Consider the following 21252-nt stretch of genomic DNA (forward strand, 5'->3'; position numbering starts at 1 on the left):
TATTATAAAGGCTCAGTGATAATGAACTCCTTTAACTTTACCTTGTCTGGAAAGCACTTTGTCTGCCCTTCCATTCTAAATGATAGGTTTGCTGAATATAGTAATCTTGGAGGTAGGTCCTTGCCTTTCATGACTTTGAATACTTCTTTTCAGCCCCTTCTTGTCTACAAGGTGTTTTTCTTTTTCTTTTTTTTTTTTTTGGAGAAATTAGCTGATAGTTCTATGGGCACTCCTTTGTAGGTAACTGTCTATTTTTCTCTTGCTGCTTTTAAGATTCTCTCCTTATCTTTAACCTCAAGTAATGGAATTATGATGTGTCTTGGTGTGCTCCTCCTCGGGTCTCACTTTATGTGACTCTCTGAGCTTCCTGGACTACCTGGAAGTCTATGTTTTGCCAGATGGGGAAGTTTTCCTTCATGATTGTTTAAATACGTTTTCAATTTATTGTTCTTCTTCTTCTTCTGGCACCCTTATGATTCAGATGTTAAAACGTGTCAAGTTGTCCCAGATGTTCCTAAGCCTCTCCTCGTTTTGGGGGGGAATTTTTATTTCTTCTTTCTGTTCTAGTTGAATGTTTATATGTTTATTCTTCCTTCTGGTCCAAATTGTTGGTTTGAGTTCTGGTTTCCTTCCCCTTTACTGTTGGTTCCCTGTATATTTTTTCTTCATTTTACTTTGCATTGCCTTCACTTTTTCCTCTATTTTGTGACCATACTCCACCATTTCTGTGGGCATCCTGATTGCCAGTGTTTTGAACTCTACATCTGATGGGTTGGCTATCTCTTCATGGCTTTGTTGTAGTTTTCCTGGAGCTTTGATCTGTCCTTCATTAGGGCCATATTTTTTGTCTCACGGTGCCTGTTACATAGTAAGGGGTGGAACCTTAGGTATTCACCAGGGTGCAGCAACCCACATCTCTGTGTTGTAGCACCATAGGCCGGGGTAGGGTCTGAGAGGAAACAATGCTGCTTGCTGAGCTCTCAGCCATCTTTCAGTCACTTCCCCCACTATCTACAAGTAAATTGGGCCCTTCTGGCATTGATTCCCAGGTGGGTGGGTTTGTGTATGTTCTAAGATCCTGTGAGTCTCTTGAATGAACTCTCCTGTGAGGCTGGGAGTTTCTCTTGCCATCTCAACCCCCATAGGTTTTTTCAGTCAGAGGTTTTGAGGCTTTTCCCCCCACACTGGAACCCTGGGTTGTGCTGTCTGTCTCACTCCTCAGTTGGTCCTCCCAGTTTATCTGCACATAAATGTGGGGTAGCTTCGTCCACTAGCCACCTTGCTGTGAGTTCTTTCCACCCTGGCTGCCCACCTCTGCCTCTCATACTGGTCTGGATAAATGTTTCTTCTTTAACTTTTTGGTTGTTGGACTTCCGCACAGTTCAATTTTCTGGTCTTACATCCAAGATGGAGGCATAGGTAGATACACTTTGCCTCCTGACACAACCAAATGAAGGACAGCAACAAATTTAAAATGTTAGGTTTTATACATTTTAATATGCCTAACACATTTGGGATGTGTCTTAAGCTCAATGACAACAGAGCACTTATTAAATTTAATAACAATTTAATTTCAAACAACTGATTTTAATTATAAAAATAATATCTTCTAAAATTAATGAATGATAAAAATGTTTGAGTATACTTTTTGTATTACAACTAGAATTTTACCAACTATCTATTACCCATGTATACCAACAATGAAACAACATTTTAACTATCCAGAGGACACTTTTTAAAAAATCAATTCCTATAAAAATACCCAATGTCTGTGTGGGTACTTTTGGCTCATATCACTGAGAGGCTCCCGCTTTGGATCCTATCAGTGAAAGGGCCCTAAATATGCTACCTCATTATCCTAAAATATTCGTATTCAACCTTCAAAGCATGATACACCTAAGCTTCCCCACCATATTAAATATTGTAATGGCAAGTGGTGGTTTCTGAAGCACATGCTCTTGAAATAAATTCACCTTGGCACCAATATCTTCTCAGACAGACTGGTACATTTTTTGATCATTTTGTTCTACGAGGACTCCTGGGCTTAACCACCTCTCAGAAATGCTTGGTGCAGGATCTGGAACACAAAAGGACTCAAAAATTGTCATATATTTTCCTTCATTTTTGAATGCCTTGCACTTAACTTTTATAATTTGTTGCTGTACATATCCACATCTCCTCTTATGTAATTTCTAACTTTCATAGATTAGAGTAAGGACTTGTGTCTTCAATGTTGTTCCACTATGTGGAAATAGTCCCTTAATGAATACTTTATGAAAGTAATGAAAATATTATGCAATATTAGTAGTAATATTTAATTAAATAATTAATATTATTTAATTTAAATATTTAATATTTAAATATTAAAATTATGAAAATATTAATATTTTCATAATAACGAAAATATTATGCAATATTAGTAGTCTACTGCATATTAGTAGACTCAATAATGAGTCTAATATTAGTAGACTCATCAAAAGATGAGTCCTGTCATTTTCTCATGCACATCCTGCCTTAGGGAGATTTCCAGTATTTATGAGAAAATACCCAAATTTTTAGTTATTAAAAATGTGTATTTATTCTTACATGTTTAAACTTCAGTCACCTTCAAACTCAGCTCCACTTGATGAAATACACCTACTAAGACTTTTTAATATGTATTTTATTGTTATGCTATTACAGTTGGCCCAATTTTTCCCTTTTTCCCCTTCCATTTAGTATTCCCCTTTCCTCCACTTATCCTCCCACTTTAGTTTATGTCCATGGGTTGTGCATCTAAGTCCTTTGGCTTCCCTCTTTCATATACTATTCTTAATCTCACCCTGTCTATTTTGTTCCTACCAATTATGCTTCTTGATCCTTACACCATTTCCCCCATTCTCCCCCCACCCCCTCCCAGTGATAACCCTTCAAATGATCCCTATACCTGTGATCCTGTTTCTATACTGGTTGTTTGCTTTGTTTCTGTTTTTATTTTTTAGATTCAGTTATTGGTAGTTGTTAGTTGATTGTCATTTTAATGTTAATAGTTTTGATCTTCTTTTTCTTAAATAACTCTCTTTAACATTTCATGGCTTGGTGATGTACTAATGGCCTTTAGCTTTACCTTTTCTGGGAAGCATTTTATCTAGCCTTCCATTCTACATGATACCTTTGCTGGATAAAATAATCTTGGTTGTAGGTCCTTGCTTTTCATCACTTTGAATACTTCTTGCCAGTCCATTCCAGCCTGCAAAATTTCTTGTGAGAAATCAGCTGATGGTCTTCTGGGAACTCCTTTGTAGGTAACTCTCCGCTTTTCTCTTGCTGCTTTTAAGATTTTCTCTTTATCTTTAACCTTTGACATTTTAATTTTGATGTGTCTTGGTGTGGTTCTCTTTGGATCCCTCTTGTTTGAGACTCTCTGTGCTTTCTGGAATTATATGTCTATTTCCTTCACCAAATCAGGGAAGTTTTCTTTCATTATTTTTCCAAATAGATTTCCAATTCCTAGCTATTTCTCTTCTTCTTCTGACACTCCTATGATGTACATGTTGGATCTCTTGAAGTTGTCCCAGATGGCGATTATACTGTGCTCAGTTTTTGGATTCTTATTTCTTGTTATTCCTATTGGTAGTTTTTAATCTTCCTTTTGTTCCAAATCATTGATTTGATTCTTGGCTTCATCTACTCTACTTTTGTTTCCCTGTAAATTATTCTTTATTTCAATTCATGAATCTTTCATTTCTTACTGAATCTTTTTTTATACTGCTGAGGTCCTCACTGAGTTCCTTGAGCACCCTTATAACCAGTTTTGAACTCTGCATCTGATAGATTGCCTAACTCCATTTTGTTTAGCACTTTTAATGGAGATTTGACCTCTTCTTTCATTTGGGCCATGTTTCATTGTCTGCTCATTTTGGCAGCCTCCCTGTGATTGTTTCTATGTACTAGGTAGTGCTGCATTTGCTCTATGTCTTGTAGATGAGTCTTTGTTGCTGTTGGTAGATCAGTGGGAGGGATTTACCAGGCCAGTCAGCTTCAAGGACTGGCTGTGACCACTTACTACGAACCTTTGCCTTCTGTGGGGGACCTGTGTAGGGGCAGGGAGGCGGTGCTCCATAGTGGTCTGTAGCTGTCCACTGGATGCCTGGCCCTGGGGTTTCCCAAGTGATGCAGGCCAAGTTTAGCTCTCACCTGTGTTTTGCCCAGGCCACCCTTTCTAAACTATAAAGCAATCTGAGAAGGCTGCTGCTTGTGCTGGGCTTAGAGATGCCCAGGTGAAGCCAGGTTGTAGAACTAATCTGGCTGCTGCTAGTGCCCAGCCTGGAGCTCACTGAGGCCAGCAGTTGCTTGTTTGATAAGATTTAGGAAGTTGGGAAGCCTGAGGCAAGGCCACTCATATGGAAAAGTAGCTTGGGTGGGTGGGGCAGAGTCTCTGGGGATCTTGAAGGTGGGTCAAACAGTGTTAGTCAGGTTGATGGAGTCTCAGATATGGCACCAGCCTACCCACTCTCTCTCTGTGAGGTGAGGGCTCAGAAAAGGAAAAACAGCCTCTGGCTGCCCAGATGTGACACACTTCACCCTCTCCCAATATGCCACTCATGCTACCCCAGCTCTGGAGCTCAGAGGGAGTGAGTCTGAGTAGGTGAGTCCATGTGTGGGTTCTTCAAGAGGAACTGCTTGGGGCTCCAGCAGTTTGTTTCACTGACTCAATCCTCACCAGTTTTTGCAGCCATAAGTTGTGGGGGCTTATTTTCCTGGCAGTGGAACCCTGGCCTGGGGTACCTGGTGTGGGGATGGGCCTGCTTGCTCCTGAGATACCCCTGCCGAATTTTTATTGACCACACATGTAATGTCTGTAGCCCTCCGACCAGTCTGGATGCATATGGTTTCTTTAATTCTGTAGTTCTCAGACTTCTATTCAACTAGATTTCTGATGGTTCTGAGTGATGATCATTCTATATTTTAGTTGTAATTTTGATGTGATTGTGGGAAGAGGTAAGCCATGTCTGCCTATACCACCATCTTGACTAGAAGTCCTTGAGACACTATTTCCACTGCTAAAAACAGTTTTTGAACAGGTTGATTTTGATGATTTTTTGCTTCTTCCGTATTTTGTTTCACCTCTTCCACACTGGCAAAGTGTTTCCTTTAAGGCATTTTTTTCATTTGGGAAACAAACAAACAAAAAAGGCTCTCGGGGACACATCAGGTGAATAGGGAGGGTGGGGCATGGGGGTAATGCCATTTTTGGTCAAAAACTGCTGAACACTCAGCTCAGTATGGACAGATGTGTTGTCATAGTGGAAGAACCAGTCACCTTTTTTCCATTATGAAATGGGCAAAGATGTTGAGTCTTCCTAAAAAATTCACTGAAGCTCTAAATGCAGCCTCTCACAACAACGCCAGCTGGTACACTGATACAGATGGGTTCCTAGAACATGTACCTTGTGGGGGAAGCCTGTACTTTAAGAGGCCTGCTCTCCAGAAGATAGTTCTACTTTGGGGGATGTGCCCTCATATATTAAATTATTGCTAATATAATTCAGGTAGAGAAAAACAACTTCAAAAAAAACCCCATTGCTTCAGTGAGGTTGTTAAGCCCTTTATCACTTCCTTTTGGGGCCAAAGAGTCTGCACATGGGGCAAAAAAGAATAGTTGGTTTTGAATATACAACTGTTGTCCCTGTTCCAGATTCTTTAATACATAATAGGTTTTGAAAAACCTTCATTTATTTGAAAAGGACAAAAAGGACACCATAAAGACAATTTTTCAATTAATTGTGTCCAATATAGATATACATTGGGAGATGAGATTATATTTTGCCAATTATAATTGTTTAGGAGCATATTAAAATTATATTTTTATGTTTATGAAGTCACAAAAGTAGTAAAAACTCATTTGCTTAGAAAAAACTAATTATTTTTTTAAAGCAAAGTATTATAATGTACACATTTAAGTTGTCATTAAACATTTATAAAATTTGGCTATAAGGTTACAAAGGCAAATGTAATACATTTTGTGTGCAGAATTTATACACCATATTTTCTTATGTTTTGCAATATAACTGCAAGTGAATAGCAAAAATAAAAACAAAACAATCAACTACATCTAAGACATTACTTTTAATCACTTAATTTTTTGAACAATAAACCAAAATAGAAAATTGTGGAATACCAAGAAAATAAGAATATGGAATCATCATACACCTAAACATTTCAAACCCAAAACAAAATTTCTATAGTATAATTTTTAGCCATATTTAAAATTTTCTTTCAAATGATTTAGGTACTAGAATACCAAAGCATTTATATGATTTTTAATATTCAATTAAATATCAATTAATTTATTATTTTTGCAAAATTTTACAGCTAGTTTTCTGAGTAAATAACTGCTATGATAGATAAATGATTCAACTTAAAGCTTTTTAAAAAAAATGATTTCAGAGTGAGAGAGAGCAAGAAAAATATCAATTTGTTGCTCCAGCCTTTCATGTGCTCTAACTGGCGATTGAACCCACAACCTTGGTATGTCAGGATGCTTGCTGCTTTAACCAACTGAGCTTCATGGACTTCATGCAACTTAAACTTAGTAAAACACATATTTCTAAAACATGGTACCTAGGTACAAATTTATTCTCACTCAAGTCATAAATGACAATCAATACTGTTAATGCTTAAACTTATATAACATCTTACAAATAACCCATAATTGCATTAAAGGAACCTATTTGTTCTTCTGGCTCCAGAATTATAAGCTGAAAAAATTTATATTTCCTTAAGTGTAAATTAATTTTGCCAACGTATGAAAAAGCTGATTCCTTTAAGAGGATTTAAAATATGGGATCATTAGAAACTAATGCAATGTGTGGAGTTAAGCAGAGTAGAGTCATGTGCACACAAAGGCACATGACAAGTATTACGTGTGCAGAGGATTTCAGTGCAGGCTGCATGGAAACCTGTTCCAGAAAGGGTGAAAAGTAATTGTAGGTGATAAATATTAAGTAGGAAGATTAATATCCTTGGTTCCACAGAGAAGAATATCCTGTTACTGTGAAAGTTTCAATAATAAATTTATTGTACATTATTGAGACTTTTTCAAAGCTAGTACAGCACTAATCAAGTACATGGTCAGAAAAGTTATGAATGGATGTGGTTCTAATGGATTATTTTGGCGATTAGATAAACTCATAAATTTTTGCTTTATTAGCTCTTGCTGCCAAAGAATCTCAAAGCATTTTTTAAAATTCTAACTAGTCTGCTTAGAAATGTTAAGAAAGAGTGTACTACCTCCCATCCTATGAGAAAACTGGCTCAAAAGGTCAAGATTCTTATCTAAAATCAGTTGGTGTGAAACAATGGCCAACTGCTAGTCAATCAAAACCACATTCTGCTTCAGAAAATACTGCTAATAAATCTTCCAAGTAGTTCAAACTGCAAGTCATCAGCCATTGAAACAAAATTAGTAATGAAGGAAAATTTATCCAGGGAATCATAAACTTACCCTCTGTCTCTCATCACAAGAGGAATGTAATTCACAAGGTTTCTCTGCATTTTGTTCCACACTCTATTGCGATGTTTAAATGTATGAACTTGGGTTTCAGCTATGTGCTGGCATCTAGGAGGCATTTTGCTTTATGTCAGCTCTTCATTAGGTGAGGAAGCACCTCATATTAATGTGAAATAATATGGAAGAGACTAATTCCATTTCTTGACTCCTTCTAGAAGGCGCTATAGAACATTTCAGTCCAAATGCTGGCAGAGTGTGACTGCAAAGTGCCATGAAGATGAGACTTGCATCAGTATGTTGGTCAAGGAGGACTTCACTTGCTCAGGAACTGATGACTGCAAAGCAGCTTACATTGGTACCCTTGGGACAGTCCTTCAAGTCCAGTGCACCTGTAGGTCCGTTACACAAAGTGAAGAACATTTGTGCAAGATTTTCCAGCATATGCTTCATAGAAGATCATGTTTCAGTAAGTCATACATATTCAATAAGTTAGATATAATACATATATCCTTGTTTTGTTTGTACAGCACAAAGTAGTAATCCAATGCAGAAAATGTGTTCAAAAAGATCATTTTATTTACTATTCCACATTTTAAAACTATGTTCTATTATGTTTTGTGCATTTGGTATTTTACTCATTTTTCTGTGAGTGGTACATGTTTTTATCCTATATTATCTGTCATTCCAAGTTCCTATTTATTGATTTCAATATCAGCACTATTAAGGGTTTTTCCTACCAGATAGGAAAAACTGACACATTCAATTATCTATTGTAAGTAACTAACCAACCCAAAATATAAGGACTTGAAATGATCATTTATTTGCTCATAGTTCTGCACACTGGGCTTGGCTCAGTTGGGTGGTTCTTCTAATGATCTGTTTTAACAAGGGTCACTCATGTAGCTACAGTCTGGTGGCTCAGCTGGGGATGGACAGTACAAGATAATGTTTAGCAACCACTGTTGGCTAGGATGCATGGTTCTTCTCCCTGTAACCTCTTCAGCAGTGCACCCTGGGACTCTTACATGGTAAAGGCAGCATTTCCAGTGGCTGGGCCCTAATGGGCAAGTACTTAACAAGAGTTTGTTCTATCACCCAAGAATCAGCACCAGAAGGGCCCAGTTTGCTTGTGGGTAGCAGGGAAAGTGGCTGAAAGCTGGCTGGGAGCTGAGCAAGCAGCACTGTTCCCTCTCAGACCCTACCCCAACATACGGTGCTACAACACAGAGATGTGGGTTGCCTACCCTGGTGAATACCTAAGGCTCTCCACCTTACAATGTAACAGGTGCACAAAGATAAAGAAATATGGCCCAGATAAAAGAACATATCAAAACTCTAGAAAAAGAATTAAATGATGAGGAGATAGCCCTCCTATCCGATGCAGAATTCAAAACACTGGTAATCAGGATGCTCACAGAAATGATTGAGTATGGTCACAAAATAGAAGAAAAAGTGAAGGCTATACAAAGTGAAATAGAGAAAAATATATATACAGGAACCAATGGTAAAGGGAAAGAAGCCAGTACTCATATCAACAATTTGGACCAGAAGGAAAAATAGACATTCAACCAGAACAGAAAAAAGAAATAAGAATTCAAAAAAATGAGGAGAGGCTTAGGAACATCTGGGACAACTTGAAACGTTTTAACATCTGAATCATAGGGGTGCCAGAATAATAATAAGAAGAGCAATAAATCCAATACTTATTTGAACAAATTGTGAAGGAAAACTTCCCCATCTGACAAAAGAAATAGACTTCCAGATAGTCCAGGAAGCTCAGAGAGTCACATAAAGTGAGACCCAAGGAGGAGCACACCAAGACACATCGTAATTCCATTACTTGAGGTTAAAGATAAGGAGAGAATCTTAAAAGCAGCAAGAGAAAAAGAGATAGTTACCTACAAAGGAGTGCCCATAGAACTATCAGCTGATTTCTCAAAAGAAACCTTTTAGGCAAGAAGAGGCTAGAAAGAAGTATTCCAAGTCATGAAGTCATTCAAAGTCATGAATGTAGGCAAGGACCTACATTCAAGACTATCCAGCAAAGCCATCATTTAGAATGGAAGGGCAGACGAAGTGCCTCCCAGATAAGGTCAAGTTAAAGGAGCTCATCATCACCAAGCCCTTATTATATGTAGTGTTAATGGGACTTAATCTAGGAAAAAGAAGATGATCAAACCTATGAATGGTTTGTTGTCAAAAAGTGACAACAAACTGACAACTATCAACGACTGAACCTAAACAGAAACAACAACAAAAACAAACTAAGCAAACATCTAGAACAGGAACAGAAACTCAGAAATGGAGAAAGGGAGGGTTATCAGCGTGGAGGGAGAGAGAGAAGAATAGGGGAAAGGGTACAGGGCATGCAAGCATAAATGCATAAAATAGAGGGAGGTTAAGATATGTATAGGAAATGAAGAAGCCAAAGAACTTAAATGTATGACCATGGACATGAACTAAGGGGGAAATGCAAGTGGGAGGAGGGGTGCAGAGTAGAGGGGAATAAAGGGGAGAAAAATATGAGACAACTATAATAGCATAATCAATAAAATATACTTTAAAAACAGACCGCGTGTTCTGTCACATTGGTTTAAGTCTCATTGGAGAGGCAAGTAACATGGCCAAGCTCAGAGTCACTGTGACAGGAGGCTGTACAAGGATGTGTATATCTAGGTTAAATTCATCAGGGGATTGTTAATTTAAAAATCTACTCTGTCTATGTTAAACATATTGACTCTTGGATTTAGTATTTTTCCCCTCGTTCTTTAATATTCCTGCTGAGTTAGCTGTAATGATAGGATGGAAACAGATTTTCTAAAGTTATTATTTGTTCAGTTTCAGATAGAAGAAAAGTAAGGTTTGTGAATTTAAATAATCTGTCCAGAGTCTTAAAGTGATCAGGTGGTTGACAGGCAGTTGTTTGTGAGTCTTTTTAAAATATTCTATCCATTTTTATTTTTACAGGGGAAGGGAAGGAGAGAGGGAGAGAAATATCAATGTATGGTTGCCTTTCATGTGCCCCCCACTGGGAACTGGCCTGCAACCCAGGCATGTGCCCTGACTGGGAATCGAACCGCGATCGTGTGGTTTGCAGGCCCGCGCTCAATCCACTGAGCTACACCAGCCAGGGCTTGTTTGTGAGTCTTATAGAAAGAACCTAATGGAGCGATCATGTACAATTCAAGTCCTCGCCATTATCCATCTTCAGGGTTAGTCCATGCAGCCATCCAAACTTCAAAACATCCCCAGGCACCGAGGCCCCAGTTGTAACCACCAAACCTGCAAACACCATTTCTATGAGGAAGTAATAGATGTTTAATTATTTTACTGAAAACCACATCTTTATATTTATGAAAAATATTTGACAGATACAGCTAGGTATATATCTATACCTGTACCTATACATATACCTATTTAGCTATACACAAATACATGTCTTTTTATTTTTTTTTATTTTTTATAGATACTAATGTGATTAAAATTGTGATTTGTTGTGTATTAGGTAATAGACATACAACTGAGAGCATATGGTTATGATTCAAACAGTTCTCTGTGGAATTCTACAATTTTTATAATTAGCTCTATAGATATATTTCAACTGAAACATAAAAAAAGAAAAATGATAGTATGATATATGTTGAGTCATATTTTCTAAATAACTTTCCTCTTTGATTAATATTAGGTGGATAATTCTGTTGGAATTATGTTGACTGGCTCATAACTTTACAGAAGGAAATGGCAAATAAAGTAATTTAAAGCAAATGCATATAGTTACGTTATCATGGTTGTTTATATGTGGTTTCTCCACACTAAATAGTATCCAGAAAATAGAAATGTCAATCTTATAGGTCACTGATAACTGTTCCTTTGGCATAGGCCCCCTAAAATGCCAGTTCTGGCACCCTAATTCTAGTTCTAAGCCCGGTTTTCTTCCATATTTTTTAAATCTTTAAAAGTTTTTTATTGTTGACACTATGATTTGTTGACAGATGTACCAAAGTTTCTCATCCTTTTTCCCTCTACCCACCTTCCTTCACCACATTGCTGTCTGTGTCTATGGGCTATGCATATATTTAATTGCTGTTATCTTTTACTTATATTGTGCTCAGCTACTATAACTTGTACAGAGCAAAAAACTATTGGTAGAGAAACAGTATAAATGGCATTTAAAAGTCCATAAACATTGATGTACTATACAATGTTTTAGAAAAATAAAAGAATCCAAAACAACTTTCTTCACTCAGAGAAAGACTTACTCCTCAAACATAACCTACTAAAACCAGGGGTTTTCATTTACCAGGTGTATAGAATTAAAGGAACCTGAAAAGCCTTCTTCACAGTCTCTGTACTTGAATTAAGAGGGAAAGTTTCAAACAAAATCAAGAACCAAACCCTGAGGCCTGGCTAGTTCTAAAAATCCCTATCCCCTGCCCCATATGCTTGGGAAGTAGCACCAGGACACGTCTGAATGCACTGGCTCTCTAACCACTGCCTCCTGGCTTCTCACAGCACCCCGGCACGCCCATGCATTATCAAAAAGATCCCTACAGCGTGCTTCCAAAGCCCTTTAGCTTTTGCTCACTTTACTTGAAAGAGTCAGAGTTGAGTAGAATTGAGAGGACAACTGGGGAAGGGTTTCAGTTTGCATGTTTGTTTGGCCTAGAAGCATTGTTTTTCAAGTTCACTTAGCTTCAAACCAGAATAAGCAATTTTCCATTAGCTTTTTATGTGCAATGTCTTCTGGTTTTTTTTTAGAAAAATTGTTGTTATTTTATCTCATTAATTCTTTTCGGCATTGACTACAACCCACTGAATGGATTTCATAACTCACTAATGTGTTTCTCTCTGAAGTTTGGAGAACACTTGGAGCATGAATTCATCTGGAAATAATCTACATGGATGTATCAAAGTCAGAGTCTCTTAATAACTATAATTATAAAGTTTATTGAGTGCTTAATTTGGTCATGTTTTTTTACTTACTCTTAACAATTCCATGAGCTAGATGCTACCACTTTCTCCGTTTCACACAGAAAATAAAGGAAGCTAAGAGATTAAACATCTTGCTCAGGGTTCTACACCCAGAGTGCAGAAGACTCAGGGTCCGAAACCCTGGCTGGTTGACTCGAAGCCCACTATGTCCTCCTGACTGTGACAGATAGACAGCAGCTTATGTCCCCTCAGTGTCCTCTAAAGCCCTCTCCATCAGCAGCTCTTAGTTCTGGTCACAGAATTAAGCTTTGAAAATGCGCCGAAGAGATTACCTCGCCTGCAGGACCAGACTTAGGCAAAGGAGCATCATGAACAAAGTGTAGTCAGCCACAAACATCCCCTTAACTATGAACCGGATACATACTTTACATTTCTTCTTGTGTCTTGTAGCACAGAGCAAATCTGTGGCAGTTAGAGCTGACGGAGAAGTAGAGAGATGAGAGCAAAATTGTTTACTACAGAGAAGACCACAGAGGTGGAAAACATTAAAGGATTACTTTGTGTTCTCAGTTACACTGAGGGAGTCAGTACACAGGCGAGGGTACAGCTTGCTGACGGGAGTTTCCACCTGTCATTCCTTGTTCAAAGTTGTCTTTTTATGCCAGTTTTAGTCATCTCAAAGAGATTTGGAAATATCCCCATTCTGCTCATGAACACTCAATTTGATTCAGAATTACTTTAAAAATAAAAATGAAGAGATGACCTATCTCTATTCAATTCTACACAAAATGGAAGGCATAGCAATTTATGATATGAGCCAAAATATAATTTAAAGAATATAGAACTAGAAATAAATTAAATCTTCTCTGTATCCTATTCTCTAGACAGAGTCAATGTCTAGAAGTTTGATGTACATTCTTTTGAACCTTTTTAAACACATACTCATGTATGTATCTTGAATACCTTGTATATACACAAATAGATGTCTCCCTTACCCTGACACACACATACACATATTTTTAATGTAATAACACTATACATACTGCTTTACAGCTTGCTTTTTAATTTACAACTATTTGGCAGGCACACTTGCAAGTATGCACATATATGATAGCTTTATTCTTTATAAAGTATGCCTGGTATCCTATAGTGTGTGTGTAGGTATATATGTGATAATTTATTTAATTAATCTATTAATGGGGACATTTAGGTTGAATATGACTATTATTATAGACACTGCTGTAATGTTATTGTGTATTTCAGCTGGCATTTGAATAGAACAGATTTTGAATAGTGAGATTACTAGACCATAGGATTTTTGCATTTTAAAATTTTGTAGAAGCCCTGGCTGGTGTAGCTCAGTGGATTGAGCGCGGGCCTGCGAACCACACGATCGTGGTTCGATTCCCAGCCAGGGCACATGCCTGGGTTGCAGGCCAGTTTCCAGCAGGGGACTCATAAGAGGCAACCATACATTGATATTTCTCTCCTTTCCTCCCCCCCTAAGGATAAATAAATAAATAAATCTTTTTAAAAAATGAAAAAAAATTTCGTAGAAACTAAAAAAATGTTTGTTTCAATTACATTCTTATTGAGAAAAATTTTGTTTTAATTTGCATTTTTATTATAAATAATGCTGAGCATCTTTTGAGTGGTCTGCTACAAATATCCTATTTCTTTTTACTTAACTATGTGCTTTGCCTAAAATATCTGCTTCTTTTAGTACCAATAAATGTCACTTTTATTGTCCATATCAGACATTTGGACTGGTATGTGAAGATTCAGTAATCTGCATACCCCTTACAGCGATCCTGAGTTTGTGTTCTCTTATAGCAAAGTGATGACCTGGTATATATAGTCTTGGGCTCAGTTACTGGCCCTTCTGTGTGATTTCTGGCTTACATAAAGGGGAATTTTTTTTACTACTGTTTGAATAGCCAAACATCCATTCTCAATTAGATATTTTCTATTGCCATTCCAATAGATTTTTTTACATGGTCAATATTTACCAAAGAAAATATTTATAATTATAATACTTTTAGAAAATATTATATATTATATTTATAATATGAAGAACAATGGTATTGACCATTCAGTTCTAGTTATAGAACATGTCTTTATTTTTTAAGTGCTCTTGCATATTACATCCTTCTCTCCCCAAACTCAGAAGTAACCATGCCCTGATACACACATGAAACACAACTGATACACACATGCTGATCACATCGTCTAGGGCAGTGGTTGTCAACCATCACTGAAGATGAGAATCACTGAGAGAATGAAAATACTGATGCCCAATAAACTAATACAATCACATTACACAGGGGCAGGACCAAGGCATCAGCAGGGCCCATTTCATGGCCATGTGGCCAGTGCAGTCACACAGGGCTCTGGGCTCAGAAATTCCTAATGACTTCAAATGTGTGGTGTAAATGAAGTCCAGTGGAGCATATGTGGAGTTGGAGCCTTAGCTCTTATGTGTCCCTGCATCGTGTCACTTATCTGAGTCTGCCCCCGTGTGGGGCCCTGGGCCCCGCTCAGCACCCTTCCATTCCCCTGCCCTTCACCTGCTGCCAGGCATTTGCCTTTTTAAAAATGATACTGAGCTTTCTGATACATGGATGTAGTTTTTTAAATATCTTTCAAATAGTTTTTATTATTTTCTCAATAAAAATAACAATTTTCTTCAATAGCTTTGGTTGTAATTCTAGATATTACTAAATATAATTGCTAGTATAAATCACATCTTTTTAAGATTATATTTCAGATTATTTATATATGAACTTTAGAAATTTAATCGACTTTGATATATTAATTTATTTATAATGATATTATCGGATACTCATAAAATCTAATGATTTATTGAACTATTTTGCATTTCCTATGTAGATAATTATATGCTCTTCAATCATTAGAATTTTGTTTCTCTCCAGTGTTTACAACTCTTCTTTCTTCTTTGTCTCCCCAACCCCTACATCTAGGACCCCCAGAAAAATGCTAAATATAAATTGTGAGACTGGTCGTGCTTGTCTTAAAGGGTATTCTTCCCCATGTCATCATTAACTGTGATGCTCGTCATGGGTATTCTATAGACACTCTGTACCAGGTTAAGAACTTGTCCTCTATTCCTAGACAGCAATTCCCTTTAAACAGAAATGAATGTTAGATTTTAGTAAATGACTTTCAACATTTGAATATTTCATTGCAAACCCTGTTCAGTGCTTCACTGTGGAAAAGTGATTGGTTATGGTGTCACTTTTGTTATTCTGCAATAAGGAAGTACTCTCTTCATTTTTAAATGGGAGCACATTCTGTCCTCCCCTTCGCAGCCAAAGTTTCCCCGGAGAGTTGCCTGTGTTCCTTCCTTCAGTTTCTTCATTTTTACACACTGATCTCACTCAGGGCCCGCATCAGGATGGCTTCATGGTCTGGACCAGCTCACAGAAGTAGTTTTCCCACAAGTTACCAAGCACATCCATGTCAGAGATTCAAGAAGTCTTTGACTTTCTGGAATTTTAAGTCACAGTCAAGAATAGTTTAACATCTTTTCTTTCTTGACACAAACATGATAGTTTCACTTGTCAGGCTCTTATTCCTCTGCTCACTCTGAATGTTTCGTCTGGGGGTGTCCAACCTGCAGCCTGCAGGCTACATGCAGCCCAGGATGGCTGGGAATGCAGCCCAACACAAAGTCATAAATTTACTTAAAACATTATGAGATTTTTGTGATTATGTGTTACACTGTATTTCATGTGTGGCCCAAGACACTGTTCTTCTACAATGTGATGCAGAGATACCAAAAGGTTGGACACCCCTGTCAGACTGACCTCGTAGGCTTGTCCAAATGGACAATTCATACTTGATTTGCATGAGGTCCAACCATAGGCTCTCTCCTAGACTAACTCTTCTCATTTTCCCCTAGGAGATCTGAGCCGTGGCCACAGCATCATTACCCATTATGTTGATTTACAAGTTTTAGGACAAAACTCTTTTCTATGCTTTAGATCCCATTTTCTCCCACCTATTTGACATATGCACTTGGATTTTAAGACTGTGCTAGATCTTGGGCGATGTGCAATGCAGATGTTACGATGCCTTACAGCAGACAGGTAACCTATGAACTATAGAGATTAGTTACTCTCAGCCATCTTCCCCAACACAAACAGACAAAAACACACACACACACATTATGTATTGTAACAGGGACAACAAAACCTCAATAAAAATTCCCACTCAAAATAAGGGAAAGTGAGAAAGTTGCCACACACAGTAATGAGATCCTGCATAATAGGAAGCATTGTGAAGCCTCTCCAGCAGTGTGGATTTTCTTGGCTAACTGGGAAGGGCCACTTTCTGGGGACATGATTTTGCCCTCTGGGAGTTCTTCCCTGTCCGCTTGCTTTCAGAGTCATATCCAGATTAGTTCTCCTTGGGAACATGGTGTTCTCAGAGAAGGCATCCTGTTCACGAAGTGTGAGGGATTGAAACTTGTTTTGAAGTTTAGCAGTCACACACTTTTTGCAAGCACACTGGTGGCTTTAAAATGTGTTAGGTTTCTAATCTATTTCCTTTTAGTCAGCTACATGTGCCAGTATCCATAATAAAAAGGTGTTTTCTTGACTTAGTCCCAAACCTGCCTTATTTCCCAAGTCTGCCTTATTTCCTCACTGTCTCACCTCCAAGCCCCTCTCTCCAATTTAATGATTTAAAGTAATCTAAACAATAGACTTGAGTGAAAATATAGTACCCTTAATCTTACTTTTGCTGCATAGTTGAGTCCATTTCTTAAACTCAGAAATACTAGGCCTTTTACAACTGAACATATTGTTCAGTCTTGTCTCTTACTATGTGGGATCAAGAAGCAGCCAGCTTTCAATTTTATAGAGTCCTTATGTTAATCATTCTGATCTCTACTCCGAAATCTGGATCTGGCTAGTTTCCACCTGAACTCATCTCTTCTTATTGTAAAACTCTACACAATGCATTTAAGAATAATCAACTCAACTATCACTCTAGTGCTTTGGGGTTGTCTTGCTCTTTTGGGGACATGATTTGAGAACTGCATTGTAGAACTGTCTTCATGGCAGAAGAAAGGGAAAGCACTTACTCTCAGGACCCTGTCTCAGGCCTGGCCTCATGAGCCTTGTTTCTCTAGAAGCTGTGTGTAGAGCGCTCATGAATGCTCAGTGGAGTCCAAAGTACATTTCAGCCACAGGGGCAGAAAAGCACTGGGTGGGGGAATACAGAGATATATGGCACAAAGTGAAATACTGTCAAGTTGCATCTGCACGAAGATAGATTAGATGTTTGAGGAAGCCTCTAATTTTGATGGTAAGGAACAAAGGCAAATTCATATCCAGAGTGGGACTAAGTTTGGGCAGAAATGCATCACTTCCTTCTTCAGAGTGGACACGTTATATCATCAGTCTACCACCAACCTGCCAAACCAAGAGCTCGGTGTAGGCCTCTGCTCTTGCTGGGTGGTGTGGCATTCAGCACCCTACAGGGTGGATTAACTGTAGCAAGAGGTTCTGTGGTGCCCATGCATCACATCAGCCTTTCACCACAGCTACTCTCTTCATGCTCTCTGCATAGGCTTTAGGTGGCCTCCACTGGGTGATCACAGATTTATCGAATTGTCAAGGGCTTCCTCTGAGGTGGATGCGCTCAGCTAGGCATTAGCATGAACACAAAGGTCTGCTTACTTCGTGCCACTACTATGGGTCCTTCCACATGCCTCTTGCCCTGATTTCCTTGTCTACAATTTTCAAAGTTTGCTATTTTCAGCTCTCCAATCAAGCAATTTATTGCTGTGCACCAGACTTAATTTCTTATCTACTTCTTTCTCTGCGAAGTGAACTGCCAAGGGCACTGCTCATGCTCTGCCTGTGAGACTCAGCACTGTCCTCTAAAGTCACCGTTCATGGATTTGTGCTGCGGCAGCTGCCCATTTACACTGAGCACTGATAGACTCGATTCACCTTTCTAGGGACCAATAACTCAGTGCATTTGATGATACCCAGTAGCATGCTAGGAACTATATATCAAATGGCGAGTAGTCCTCCAGCGTGAATGACATAGCCTTGCTCCAGAACTTGGGGGGTCTGTGCTATAACTCTCCTATTAGGCCATGACAGAGGCTCCACAGTCATCCAGAGAATGTGAATGAGATTAACTATATAAAGTGCCTGTGACAGAACAAATACTCTGTACATGGAGTTGCCAATCTTTGTAAACCATTGTTTTAGGTTCTGGATTGAGGACTGGATCATTGGGTTTCTTTTTCTAATGTTTCAGTGAGGCCAGCTGGTTCTACAACTCTTTTAGGAAAAAGATCCATCATTAGGAACTTGATGATCACAAAGACAACCATAAAGTATGGAGAAGATGGACATTAAATTTTTGGTTCTCAAACCCGTTAACATGTGGAAATATATATTTGGCCCTAACCTCAGTTATTCTAATTCAGTGGGCCTAAGTGGAGTGCAGAACTCTATATTTTTTTTAAAAAAGCACCCAGGTGGTTCTGATTTTCAACCAAGTTCGGGAACCAGTGCTCTAACCCACATGTGGGAAACACCCAGTCACCAGCCGTAGGTCCCACAGCCTCTTTTCACTCACACCTCTCAGGGAATGAGAAACGTCTGTGCTCAGAAAGGCAAGACGGATACCATGCAGTTCTCAAGGTGGCCTGCTTCACCCCAGTACCTACAAACAGTTGGTACACATTAGCCACTCAGTAAATAGTGAATGAATGAAGGAGGGGAGGAAGGAACAAACCAATGTCCACTGTATCTCTTTGGCAGTACTGTCTTCTGAACACTGTTACTTTACTTTCTTTTTCTTTCTTTTTTGTTAGAACTCTTCTAATAATACAGCTTCCCTGTTAAGAGCCTCACTCATTTGTGTTTCCACTTACTCTGGAATTTTCAATTTAAATACTTGAGCAAAGGAATCGGGAATTAACAAGACCAAGCTGCTACTGCCCACTTTAATAAAAACATTTCAAGCCCCTTATATTTCCCAACACTTTTCCCCTTTATAGATCAACTTACAAAAAGTCTGAGTAGTAGGAAACTCTTTTACAGTTGTTTCTTGGGTGGTATGAACACTGTAAATAAGTAATGGATCCTAACACATATTTGCTCTTAAATGTGTATATATACTTAACAAACTATTTAATATGGTTTAGCCCTGTCTATTAATAATAAGGATGAAGGGGATTGTTCCCAAAAGATTTGCAAAACGAGCTGGCTTTGGTGAAATATTAATATAAGAATTCCTAAAAATATATACTGTTTTTTTAAGGATCTGAAGAACAGAGCCCTTGTGATTAGTACATATTTCTATTGCTCAGTTTCTTTTTTGTGGCGTTATTTCTCATCCATCTATTTTAAGGCCTCATCTTAGATATCAAGGTTGCTAATAAGACCCTTTTATTCACCTTACTTGTCTACATTCAAAGGATAGATTATTTGGCTGCATTTCATCTTGCCTTGCAACATTGTATCTATTCCCAGTGAAAGTCTTGACCTAAAAATAACATTCCACTAGTGAATATTTTTATAGAAAGTTTTTAAACACACTCCTATATATGGAGGTATACAATACATAGTTTAATAACTGTTTCTAAACTACATAAAATTTTACACTTATTTTAGCAAAACAATGTATACACTTGAAAAAATGGATTAATAAAGGCTCCAACTCATTTTTGTAAATTCTTGTTTTAATTTTTATTATTGTCTAAGAAAGAAAGATTATAGACTGTAAGTCAAACAGTGAGCCAAGTGAATTGTGAAAGACATTTCCATTGCAAAAAAGCAACCCCCCCCATCTCTCCCTCTTTCTCTCTCTTGTACGTGCACACACACCACCTGCCCTTATAGCCGATTCATACAGGTTAGTTTTCCAGGAGCTTTGTGTTGAATTCTGGCTTTAAATTAGTCACTTCATCTAGCCAAAACCACTGACTTTTTCTTGGTTTCCACACAAAACTTTAATTCAAGTTCAGTATCCTTGAAATTCAGCCCAGGTGCTAAAAAACTTTCTTGGTTTTCCAAAAAACATTCAACAGAATTTCCCTGCTCTGTATTCATATTTATAACATAGACCCCAATATTTTGTGTTTTCTGACTTAAAGGGGCTCAATGGTGAATTTGTAGTTCATCAAATTCATAGATACTCACTTATAAATGCATGTTTTTCCTCTTAGAAATTAGTGATTATTCCTTTAGGATCTTGTTTTTCATTATTTGAAAACTCTTGAATTCCTTAAAAAATAGGCATGTGTGTTATACATTAGCAATAAAGAGAATAATTTACAAGAAAATAAACCATTTTTTAGAATGACTTTAGTTACCACCTAATATGAAAATTCAAACTCTTGGTAAATTTTATAATTTTTTGCTTTTATGCTACTTATTTTATAGACTTCGAGATCTGGATATCTTGGGGGGTTTGGGCCTCAGGGATAAATTAATGTGTTTAACTTTTATTAGCACTCAAACCTAAAATACAAACAGGGCCTCTTCCACCTCCCTTCTTCCTCAGGTCCACTCCTGAATGATCAGCAATGATTACTCTAAAAATCAGATGCCATGTCTGAAACTGTAGATTTCATTAGAGATCATAGCCCTAGGGAGGCACTATGGTACCAGCATATCCAGTTTCAAAAAAATTTTTCATGTCTTTTACAAGATAATTAACTGTGAGCAAGTGACTCACCCTCTTTGTCTCAATTTCTTGTCTGTGAAATGTACAATATAAGTCTTAACTCAGAATGCTGGTACAAAGATTATATCAGGTAATTTATGTAAAGAAATATC

General features: G+C 37.8%; 1 protein-coding gene across 1 annotated transcript in view; it reads left to right on the forward strand.

Moving 5' to 3' along the window:
* Window positions 1-21252, forward strand: part of GFRAL (GDNF family receptor alpha like) — a 76283-nt gene that overhangs the window by 15073 nt on the left and 39958 nt on the right. Inside the window, exon 5 of the mRNA XM_037056631.1 lies at window positions 7708-7958. Within this exon, the coding sequence (XP_036912526.1) occupies window positions 7708-7958 (251 nt within the window). The remainder of the gene's footprint in view (window positions 1-7707; window positions 7959-21252) is intronic.

Source organism: Sturnira hondurensis, unplaced genomic scaffold, assembly GCF_014824575.4.
Source record: "Sturnira hondurensis isolate 20B ecotype Veracruz unplaced genomic scaffold, ASM1482457v3 Scaffold0000880, whole genome shotgun sequence".
In the NCBI taxonomy this organism is placed as follows: Eukaryota; Metazoa; Chordata; class Mammalia; order Chiroptera; family Phyllostomidae; genus Sturnira; species Sturnira hondurensis.